Source organism: Protopterus annectens, chromosome 7.part0 (genome assembly GCF_019279795.1).
Source record: "Protopterus annectens isolate FY-2018-M chromosome 7.part0, PAN1.0, whole genome shotgun sequence".
NCBI classification, from domain to species: Eukaryota; Metazoa; Chordata; order Ceratodontiformes; family Protopteridae; genus Protopterus; species Protopterus annectens.
This window is the reverse complement of record NC_056739.1, coordinates 313,738,484-313,750,744: the sequence shown is the minus strand read 5'-3', so window position 1 is coordinate 313,750,744 and position 12,261 is coordinate 313,738,484. Positions and strand designations below refer to the sequence as shown.

The following is a 12,261-nucleotide window of genomic DNA, read 5'->3' as shown; positions in this document are numbered from 1 at the left end:
GTCAACAAATGCTATAAATAAAAAAATAAATGGTAACAAAAGCATGTAACACACGATACCATAAGCAAGAAAATATTTTTAAATGTGTGTGACTGCTGTGTCACAGGGCTTTATCTGTGTAGTGGCATTGTCTCTTGCTCCTCTTTAATCCCTTTTATCCACAAGTCATAGCCCCATGTTTAAATAGCCAATTTGTAAATAAGTATTTCAAAAGCAGTACTAAGATGTTTATCAGTACTTCATAAACATGATGGAAAGTTCCGGGGAAAGAATAAGCTCATGCTAGGTGCGAGTCTGTGCCAGTATTTCTGCTTTTCAGCTGGTAGCCAAGGAAAAACATGCACTCTTTTCAGACTGCACCATTGGTAGCTTTTCAAGGAAAACCATTAAGTGGACATCAGTTTTCAGCAGTGTTCCTGTTGTACACTTACAACGCAAGTAAACAATCCAACTCCGACAGTAATCAGTTATGAATGACTGATACAACCAAGTAAACTTCAGAAGAGAAGACAGAGATCTGACATGCCACAGAAACTATACAATGTCAGTTTATGTATCAAACACATTTAACCTTCAACCTTAAAATTTAAACTAAAAACTGGATTGGACTTGATATCCCCTGAAACAAATTATTTATTTTTTATTTATAAACAGAGGATATATCTTGCTATTAAACCACCAATGTGCTCTACCAAAGGATGAAGAGATGTTGTTAATGCCAGAAGTGCTGTCGTCACTATGGTGATTATCATGTCTGCAGCACTAGAAGGGTAGGATGTTTTTGTCTCATTTAAATGCATAATGCTTGAAAGGCAGCCCATACACAGTATTATTGTCTCACAGTAACTTAACGACTTTGGCAAATCTGTGGTATTCAATACCACAATTAAATTTGTATAAAAAATGACTTCAACTGAAAATGAAATACAAAAAACTGCTTTTCCTGTTCAGCTGATAATTTATTTTACATTTACTGTTCCTCCTGACCCCATAGCTCTAGACAATTGATTCAGCCTGTCTGCCTATATGCATGGAAATGTGAGGGAGAATATTTAGATTTTTTTTTGAGAATCTCATTTTATTTTTGTTTTGTTTAGAATGGTATTTCAAAACATGTAGTTTTCTGCCATGATCTTCTTACATTACAACAGTCAAAAAATGTAATGTTTTGTCCTACATTGCCTTAATACCTTACTACCTTACTAGTACTATTCCTGTGTATGCTTGCATGTATGTACATTTGTTGTTGTTTGTCTTTCGGCTTTTCCCGGTAAGGGGTCGCCACAGCGGAACTCCGGTCCGCTAATGATTGGCAACAGATTTTTACGAAATGCCGAGGTGCCAGCTCGACACTTAACCTTCAACGAAGGCATGCCCATTTACGCACACACGTCTTTCGAATGCTACCCAATCGCGGGGAGGACATGCAGACTCCACACAGAAGGCACGCCCAAGCCCATGTACATTTGTGCTTGAAAAAATAGCTAAGTACATATTTCTTATGTGTATAATAAAACCCAGACAAACCCTCCTGATTCAGAATATTATCCTTTAACATGGTGTAGCAGGCAGGATTCAAACATTTCTTTGTGCAGTCCAGATGTCTATTCCAGTAAAGCATATCAAACTTTTAGAAGGTGGAATACAAACTTCTTGTGTAGTCAGTCTCTGCAAGCATGAATGTAGTTTCACATTCTGGTAGCTCTTGCCCACCTTAAACCCTCATTCAAATCACCAAAGGGATGCTGTCCTGGAACATGTTCAACTTCTGCTACATAATAATCTAACTGGCTAAGGTTGCCTGATCCCCCTATCCCAAACAGCTACTGGACTCCTTGACAATTGTTCAAAAATGTCCTTTGCCACGTAATGTACATGAACAGAAGTGTTACTCTTAAGATCAGGCACACAGTTTATACAGCAAGCAAGAGTTCTTCTGTCATTACGAAGTCACCTTCTACAACCACTGTACAACTCCTACATTCTATTAGCCTCCATGTGCAGATATGCTGCTGGCAATTGTTATACTTACCTCAGTATGAGGTCATCATTAGGTTGAGCTGGCAAAGATGGAGGCCCTTTTGCATTTTCTGGATAGATTCTCTGTAGTTTTTCTAATGCCTGAAGAAGTAAATAAACTAAATTAGAAAACATGCACACAATAAGATTTCACTGATGTCACAAGCACTGAAAAGCCAAAATGAATTCTTACATTTATACTGCACACTTCTTATATAAAAATATATTTTCAACATTGAATCTTTTTGTATGTGGGCAGAGACTGAATCTACTGCAAACAGGTCAAACTGACCATCTCGTAAGACTGTGGCTGACTGAGAAGCACTCTGCCAGTGAAACCAGAATATGTTACAAGCAGACCTCCCAACCGTTCCGAATTACTCGGTTTTTACCGAGTTTTGGGTTCCAAATGAAGGGGTGCCACGATTTCCGAGCGGCACCCCTTCATTTCCGATTTTTCTTTGCTTTTTAAAATTTTTGCGCTGTCGGAGCTGACGTCATCACGTGCGTGATGACGTCAGCTCCGTCAGGCTATCAGCCAGTCGGAATTGAGCTCAAGGAGCTCACATCATCATTTCCGGCTGACTGAGAAACGGCGGGAAGCGCTGAAACTGAAGCTAATTGCAAGCTGGCTGGCTGTGGAAACGGCGGGAAGCGCTGAAATGGAGTTTGCTGAGCCGGGATTAACATGGGGAACTAGCAGCAGTTTGCAGAGGATTAATGACAGCCGAGCCGACTGAGTTTGCGTTCGCCGAGCACAGAAGAGCATGGGAATGTAGCAAGGATTAATAGCAGCAACTACTCAGGGTAAGGTGTGTGTGGTGAGTGACAGAAATGGCACCTGTTGCGCACTACTAGTGACTTTTCTTATATCTAACAGTAAATATATCTGTGCCATACTTCATGGAAATGTATTTGTTGCTGTCAGGCTCCACAACATATATTAATGAGATGAAGATAATCCATTATCACCATACAGAAGAGGAATTTCCATTATGCTTGAAAATAGAAATATAGATAATTAAATTTAAAGGTCTCAAGACATCCATCCAAAAGATATGCCATTAGCCACAATTTTCCATTTAGAAATCTGGCAGATTCACAACTGAAGATATGCCATTAGCCACAATTTTTCATTTAGAAATCTGGCAGATTCACAACTGGTTTAGACTACAAATACCATAAAAGTGATATAACATTATATTCTTGGCTTTTCTTTCAGCCTGGTAGTCTTTAATATAATTTGAGACTTCCTCTGTGGCTTTTTTGGTTGCCTGTTTCATGAGCAAATGACTAACAAACAGAATCCATCTTCTGTAGTTGAGAACAACATAATACCTTAATTTGCATTGTGAATCTTCCACTTAGAAGTAGGTAGAGATAAAAAAGTAAGCCTATCAAGTAGTTTTTATTTAATATGAAACTAGTGCAGCCCATGCAGTAACTCCGCCACAAACTTGATTCAGTCATAACTCTAAATGAATAGCGAAGCTTGGCTAGGTTTTGCCATTGCCTAATAAAAACTCCTAGCAGTCTCCAGATTGCATACTTCCTACGGTACACGGTGATGTAATTTAATGTTTACAGTGCCATGCCCTGCCTTTCTGCCTTCATTATATTTGCAGTGCATCATTTAGAATATTAGGTCACGCTACATGGCTGCCAACTTCTCATACACCAAATATGGATTCCAAAAAAAGAATTCTGTAAGTGGAGTTATACAATGGCTTAGCAATCCAACAACTTTAAATAGCAATGTATCAGATTGCCATGCAAAAGTTGAGGTTACACAGACCATATTATAGTTTAGTTTACATTGAGAATTAAGGAGAAACTGATCAAAATCGAGCCTGGGGGAAATGTTTCATTTTGGTGCTTGCTTGTGCATACTTGGAAACTACTGAAGGGATGGATCGCTGGGGGAAATGTTTCATTTTGGTGCATGGATACTTGGAAGCTACTGAAGGGAAGGATTGCTCAGGGAAATGTTTCATTTTGGTGCATGTGAATACTTGGAAGCCACTGACGGGATGGATCACTGCAGGAAATGTTTCATTTTGGTGCTTGTGCATACTTGAAACTACCGAGGGGCTGTATCGCTGGGGGAAATGTTTCATTTTTGTGCTTGTGCATACTTGGAAGCCACTGACGGGATGGATCACTGCAGGAAATGTTTCATTTTGGTGCTTGTGCATACTTGGAAGCTACTGAGGGGATGGATCACTGCAGGAAATCTTTCATTTTGATTTTCAGACTTCATCCTTCAGAAAATTCATGCTATGCTATGGAAAATCTGTTCTGTCCACAGCACAGTCTGTTTGGAAGAGCAGTATTTAAAAGTGTCACTCACAATATTTATGTGCCTTTGTTTGGTCCTCCCATATTATTTGTGTCTTTGTCTAGATTTCTTACTCTAAACAGATCGAGAGGCAAAACCATAATATCTGCAGTCAATAACTAAATTAATTCTGTGGAGCTGTATCTCTGCCTTCTGACTTCTGCTGATTTTAATTTCATTCAGTTTATCCATTACTGATGTTTTATGCAATGCATAATTTTATATCTCATATCTCACAGACTGCCAGCCGCAGTTAATTTATTTGTATAAAAGTAAACTGTATTTTAGTTTTGCACAAGTTTAAATATTAGTATAAATAAAACACTAGTGTTCTTCTGCTTATTTTGTGTTGCATTATCATATTTTGGTTGTCTGTTCAGTTTGTGTTTAAAAATTGATATCCCGCAATTCAACCGGAGTGGGTGGGGTCACATAATTATGTATGCAAATTTTATGTTAATCAGCGTACAGATTTGTACCTATTTTTCATGAGCCTTTGTCCAGATTTTGGATGTTTCCAGGTTGAGAGGTATGGTTACAAGTCAGAAAAAGTTATAAAGTTGGAAATAATTCAGTTAGCAAATAGTGTTTCAATGTCAGCAAAGAAAAACGTGAAAAATGATGAAGTTAACAAGAAAAAGAAAAGATGGTTCTGGATGAGAAGAATCTTAATGCTGATCAGCAGGAAACAAACCCATGTGCAGCATTAATACAAGAAAATGGCTTCCAGGAAGCTAGACTTAAAAAATGGATGCAAGCTTTTAAAATAACTATAACTTTGGAAGACTATACAAGAAAACATAAAAAAGGTTTAAAAATATTAATAAATCAATCTAATGAACTGCTAAGTTTCAAGAAGTTGCAATAGAATTGAAGGAAAAACAGACTGAGTCATCAAATGAAATCTTTCAGAAAATGGCAGATCTAGTAGAATACAACAGAAGAGAAAACCTGAGATTTTCTGCAGTGACAGAAAAGCAGGAGGGAGTAAGCTGTATTAACTTTAGGAAGACTCAAGTAACTGGAGGCTTTGTTAATCAAGAGGGTACATCACATTTATACTCCTAATTTAGTCTCCAGAAAGAATCCAAGACCCTTGCCAGTTAAAATGCAATCATACCAGCAGAATGAGATACTTTCAAATAAGTAACAAAAAAGAAAGGTGATGAACATGAGTGCTGCATGGATATTTTTAGAAAATTACTTTTTGCTTTACATTAGATAAAAAAGTGAGTATGTTTATTTCAGTTATTCAGACTGCTATACCCAGCAGTGTTTATAATTTTCAACATGTTTCTAAAATATACAGTGGATATAAAAAGTTTACACACCCCTGTTAAAATGCCAGGTTTTTGTGATATAAAAAAATGACACCACAATAAATCATTTCAAAACTTTTCCCACCTTTAATGTGACCTACAACTTGTACAATTCAATTGAAAAATAAATCTGTTGGGGGCAAAAATAAGCATACAATAAGCTGGTTGCATGTGTGCACACCCTTAAACTAATACTTTGTTGAAGCACCTTTTGATTTAATTACAACATTCAGTCTTCTTGGGTGCACACCTGTCATCAATTAAAGAGATTCTGATTAACCACGAATAAAGATCAGCTGTCCTAGTAGGATTTTTCTGACATTTACTCAGTTGCCTGCTACAGCAAAAGCCATGGTTCGCAGGCAGCTTACAAAGCATCAAAGGGATCTCACTGTTGAAAGGTATCAGTCAGGAGAAGTGTATAAAAAAATGTATACAGCATTGGATATACCATGGAACATACTGAAGACGGTCATCAAAAAGTGGAGAAAATATGTGACAACAGTGACATTGCAAAGAACTGGATGTCCCTCCATAAACAAGACAAAAATTGGTCAGGGAGGCTGCCAAGAGACCTACAGCAGCACTGAAGGAGCTGCAGACATTTCTGGCAAGTACTGGTTATGTACTACGTATGACAATTTCCTGTATTCTCCATATGTCTGGGTTATGGGTTAGGGTTGCAAGATGGAAGCCTTTTCTTACACAGAAAAACATCGAGGCCCAGCTAAAACTGTTGCCCTTGAGAAAAGGAGGATATTAAGATGTTCAGAAACTGCATTCCATGACCTAGTTTGTGGATCTGGTTGGACAACAGTTTACACTTAGGAGGGCAATAAAAGCAAGTTTGAAGATGCATGAAAATTTAAAAAAGGAAAAAGTGTAGAAATTAAATATTATAAGACTAGTTAGTGAATTTTCTCAAACAGCTAGTTTTTAAGTAAAAGGTTAACTGAATATATGCGGATTGTTTTCTTTACTTGAAAACGGGAAAAACGTACAATTAAAAAAGCAATAATGTGATTATGTGCAATTCAAGCCAAAGGCAATTTATTCTTCAGGGGCACTTCATTTGTAGAAAAAACAATGAAATATAAAGTTGTTTGCTAGCAGCAACCTCATTAGTTACAGATCCCTTTGATGTGGAATTTAGATGACTTCTGCAGAGATTTTGCATATTTACTGATTATTGGTGGATTGTAATGACAGAAGTTTGAGTGGCCTTTTATGGTTTAAATTTTCTGAAATGGGTAGTTTTATCATTATTGGTTCATACATTTTGTTCATTGCTTATAGAAGACTGTTCAAAACACATTTTAACGAGTGGTGTATTATACAAGGAATATAATTTAATATAATCAGGAAGGTGAATCAAAGAACGCATACATGTATGCATGGCCCTAAAAATGTGTAAGGAGCCTATGGTTTGAAAGCAGCCCAGAGTTAAGCTTAGTCCTCCACTGGCCAGATGCAAAATGAATGTGGGTTTTCATGCCATTTCAATGAATATGAGTTTCAAGGACAGAGAAGTTTACTGCTCATGCCAAGTCTGTTTTCATTGCGAGACAGCATTGTTTGTTTAGCAAATGGCCCAGTGTTTGTGCGATTTTATTTCAATTTCTGTAATCACTGTAGAAGTAAAGAAGAAAACAGTATGCATGCTGACAGATTTAAATAGTGTTTATGGTAAATAAGGAGAAATAGCCAAGTAATGGAAAGTACAGTTGTGTACACATCATAAACGTAGATGCTTGAGTGTATTCACTGTTGCAGTCATCACATTTGGGTTATCCCTGCCAGCATAGCCCTCAGCCAGCCTGAATACCAGAGGCTTAGTATTTCTGCGTCAGTTGCTGTCGCTTCAGGACTGATGTCAGGTCATCAGTAGTATAAAGTAAGGCAGCCGATGCCATTACATCAGTTTTTCTTGCCCTAACCTGTCAGGATCCCCCAAGTGGGAGCCAGGTTCTGGTGGAAGAACCCCACCAGTAGAAAGTAAATACCAATATGTCCCTTGTAAGGAAAGAGAAGAAAGAAGACGGGGATGCAGGGAAACCAGAACTGCAAGAGTGAATGCACTCAAACATCTACATTTATGTTAAGTGTACACAACTGTACTATACTTCGTGTTTCACTGTTGCAGTCATTACATTTGAGTTGATTCCCAAAGCTGAGGAAATGGGTGGAGGCATTCAAGGACACTAGGGACTGACAAGAATGCCCTGCAAGACCGCAGAGGCAAACCCTGCCCTGGATTTGGAGAAGATAGGCAAGTGGTAATGTTTGGTAAATGTGTGAACAGATGTCCAAGGTGACAGCCTCCAGGATGCCCCTGGTGGGGACTCCTCTGAGGAAAGCTCAGAGGTGGTGGCTGCTCTGGTGGAGTGAGTCCTGACCCACTTGGGGGGAGGCTTTCCATGTTTGTAGCAGAAATGGATGTGTGCTATCCATTTGGAAATGGTTTGTTTGGAGATGGCTTTGCCCTCTACCCCTGCAGCAAAGCTATCCAGCAACTGATCAGACTTTCTGAAGGATTTAGTTCTGTCTAGATCGAATCTGAGCTGTCTGTGCACATCTAGAGAGTGCAGAATATTTTCCCCTTGTTCTGTGGGTTAGGGAAAAAGGTGGGCAAATGAATGGATTGGTTGAGAGCCACACTGGACACCACACCTTGGGCATGAAGGATGGGTTAGTCCTGAGGGATACCCCGCCAGCATGGAAGGTTCCACAGCCATGAGTGCTTGCAGCTCAGAGACCCTTCTGGATGAAGTGATGGCCAGAAGGAAAGCTGTCTTCCAGGAGAGAAATTTTAGCTCTGCCGAAAAGGCTGGCTTGAAGGGGGTCAGGGTAAGCTTTCCCAACACAAAGTTAAAGTCTCAAGCTGGGGTCGGTGCTCACCTGGGTGGCCTCAAGTTGCTAGCCCCTCTTAGGAACTGTTTGATCAAAGGGTGTGAGAAAAGGGGCTGCTCAGTTTGAAAATGAACAGAGATAGCAGAGGCATTTACTTTAATAGGGGAAAAAGAGAGGCCACTGTGTAATAGGTCAAGATACATACTCCAGGATGAGAGGGAGGGAGGGCTGTGCCATATTGGCTCCCTTAGCCTGAATCCAGGTGCAGAACCTTTTCCATTTGTCAGCATAAGACTTTCTAGTGCTACGGTGTCTGGCCTCATGTACAACATCTAGAACCTGTTTACTGAGGTTGGCAGATTGTTCGAGGGTTAGGAAATAAGCCAAGTTGCCAAACTGAGTGTCTGCAATTGAAGATGCATGAATTCCCCTTTCCTCTGGGTCAGGAGGTTTGGAATGGTAGCAGTGAGGACAGGCTGCAGCAAGGGGTACCAGTGCTGGTGAGGCCAGTCTGGAGCTATAAGAATTGTCCATGTTTTTTCCTCCTTTATTTTGAGCAGTAACCTGGGGATGAGAGGTGAGGAAAGGAATAGACCGACTGATTGACCCAGGGCATCCACTTTCCAAGCCATGCAGTGATGATCCCTGGTGCAGAACTTGCTGAGCTTATGGTTGGTGTGGGAGGCAAAGAGGTTGACCTTGGGGTGCACTATTTCTGAGTTACTAACGTGAAGGTTCGTCTGTTGAGCTACCACTCGTGCGGGTCCAGAAGATTTCTGCTTAAGTGGTCTGCCAGAGAGTTGAGAGAACCTGGTAAGAATTGTGCTAACAGGTGGAGTTGCATGGCAGAGGCTGTGTGCCAAAGGGTCATGGCCAGCCTGCATAGAGGGTAGGAGTGAGTCCCTCCCTGCTTGTTGATATACCACATCACAGTGGTGGTGTCTGTTTTGATCAGGAGAGCCCCTGGGGAGAGAAGGGGCTTGAAAGCTAGCAAGGCATGCTGGATAGCCATCATCATTTTGGTTGATGTGCAGATGGATTTGCTGTGGGCTCCATTGTTCCTGTATGCACCTGCCATCCAGGTGCACACCCCAGGCATAGTCTGATGCATCTGTGGTGGGGGCTCTGGGTGGCGGGGGGTTAGTGGTGAGAAAGGTAGTCCTTTGTTGTGGGAGCATGCTGTTGCCCACCAAAGAAAATATTTTCTGAGGCAAGGTATTATAGGTATAAGAGTCTCCAAGTCTTGAGAGTGTTGACACCAAAGGCTTTTTAGGTACCACTTAAGTTTTCTCATAAGCAGTCTGGCATAGGGAAGGAGTAGAATGCAGGATACCATGAACCCCACAGCTTGCAGGATTTTTCTTGCAGATAGTTAAGATCTGGTGGCTAGTTGAGAGAAGTAGACTGTCAGGAAAGTTTGCTTTTCTGGTGTAAGGAATGCCATCTGGGATGCTGTGTCCAGGCTTGCTCACAGGAATATAATCCTTTGGGTGGGTACCTGTTTGGATTTCTTTTCATTGACTGTGTACCCTAGGGAGGTTAGTAGGGGCTTTACAAAGGCCAGGTGCTTGAACAGCTTTTCCTGGCTGTCTGTCTGAATTAGGCAGTCATCTAAGTATGGGTAAATCTGGATATTCCTTTGTCTGCAAAAGACAATGGCCGGAGCCAGACATTTTGTGAAATCTCTGGGAGCAGTAGCTAAGCCAAAGGGAAGTGCAGAGAACTGAAAGTGCTGAGATCCTGCCCTGAAACGGAGATATTTCCTGCATGATTCCCTGATATGAATGTGGAGGTAGGCCTCTTTTAGGTCTAGGATGGCTAGCCAAGCATCCTTGGAGAGCATGGTTAGCAGCTGCTGGAGGGTGAGCATTTTGAATTTTGGGATCAACAGGAAGGTGTTGAGAATGGATAGCTCAAGGATGGGGCGCCAGGTGCCCTCTTTTCTGGGTACCAGAAAAAGTCTGGAGTAGAAACCCTGGCCTTTCTGATCTGCAGGAACATGCTCTACTGCCCTCATAGAGAACAGAGAATGGACTTGCTTTTGTGCCTCTGCCCACTGGTTTGGAGGTAGATCTGGGAACCCTTTTGGAGCTGGAAGGATGTGGAAAGAAAATTTGTATCCCTGGGACACTATGTTGAGAACCCAGCGGTTGTTGCTAATGGTGGCCCAGGTGCTTGTGTGAAAGGAGAGTTTTCCTCCTAGAGGTAAGTGAAGGTGGGCAGAGGGAGGGGGTGGGGGAGGTGAGTCATTGTGAGTTCTTACCATAAGCGGTGGCTTAGAACTCCCTGGTTTTGAAGTGGAGGTAGTCCACTGCTTAGATCTCTGCATTCCCTGTGGTTGCTCTCTGGGGGGGGGGGGTCTTGTTCCCCAGGGTCTGGTGGGAGCAGGAAAGGACCAGTGCTTGGTGGGACAATGCCTGCTAAACCTAGGTGGCTGGACGTGTAATAAAAATCCTTAACTGTCTGCATAGATTTTGCTTTTTCTTCCATCCTTTTTAAGACCTCTTCTGCTTTAGTGCCAAATAAGTTGTCTTTGTGCAAAGGGGCATCCAACAATTTAGATTTGACGTGGTCTGGCAAGAGTTGTTCCTTAAGCCATGCATGCCTTCTATGGACAAATCTGGTGACTGCTGTCCTGCAAGAAGCTTCTAGGGTGTCAAAACCACAGTGCAAGATGTGTTTAGTTACTTGACTTGCAGAATGCATTAACTCTTGTAACGCTTTAGATTCTGCACAAGCACGAAAGGAAGACATTTTTTGTTTGAGGAGTTCCAGGGTATGTTGCTGAAATTTTAGCATATGGAACTGACAATTTAGTGCTCTGACAGCAAGAGTAGCTGAGGTGCATACTTTTTTACCCCATCTGTCTAGTGCTCAGGAATACAAGATAAAGAAAAAATAATCTGGTTCCACACAGCTGTGAAAATCAATATGTCCTTTAATTGTAGTAGGTAAGTGCTTTCTCGGAATAACATCCTGCTTCATCAGACCAACAAAGATAGAATAGCAGTTACATTTTTAAACACTAAAACATCCAATCAAAAATCAGATAAAATGTGCATCACAGCTAAAAGCCATGTGATAAAATACATCTGTAGAATCTATACATCATTAAAAATTTGAATAAAACAGACTAAATGAACAATATGTACTTAAAACTGGTAAATACAATAGTAAAAAATAATAAGAGATGGACTATTGAAATATACATGATAAAATATTAAAAGAGAGATTAATGGTTTAATGGCTGTGCTTTAAGGAAGGGTTTCAGGGAAACTCTGTTGTTTAAACCAGGAGGTTTAACAGCTTGAAAGCGCAAAATCCATTTCTGTTCACTAGATTCTGTTCTATTATTTATGTCACCTCCACTCTTGGTGCTATGCAGAATCTCTAGTACCATAAAGCTAAATTTATGTTCTTTACCCTCTTTAGCTACATGTAGTGATAGTGCGCTGGTTTCTTTAACATTCCTGATATCCCTAAGGTGTTCAAGTATTCTATCCTTAAACACCCTGTTCGTTTTCCCATGTAAAATGAGAAGCAGGTAGTGCAATAGCAAAAACAGACAACATTTTTTGTTCGACAATCTGCACAGAAAGCAGTATCTATCTTAAAACCCAAAGTGGGATGTGTGAAATGATTACGAATATGAATATGTGTACAGGCCATACAATTCCTACACATATATGTACCAAGTCTATCAGATATTATAGTTGATTTAGTATTAAAGGATCG

The 12,261-nt window shown here is 40.5% G+C and overlaps 1 protein-coding gene across 6 annotated transcripts in view; it reads right to left on the bottom strand.

Moving 5' to 3' along the window:
• Positions 1-12,261, bottom strand: part of IKBKE (inhibitor of nuclear factor kappa B kinase subunit epsilon) — an 889,499-nt gene that overhangs the window by 158,942 nt on the left and 718,296 nt on the right. For all 6 annotated transcript variants that reach the window (XM_044076852.1, XM_044076857.1, XM_044076854.1 and 3 more), the window contains one exon: positions 2,033-2,121. In XM_044076852.1, the coding sequence (XP_043932787.1) occupies positions 2,033-2,121 (89 nt within the window). The remainder of the gene's footprint in view (positions 1-2,032; positions 2,122-12,261) is intronic.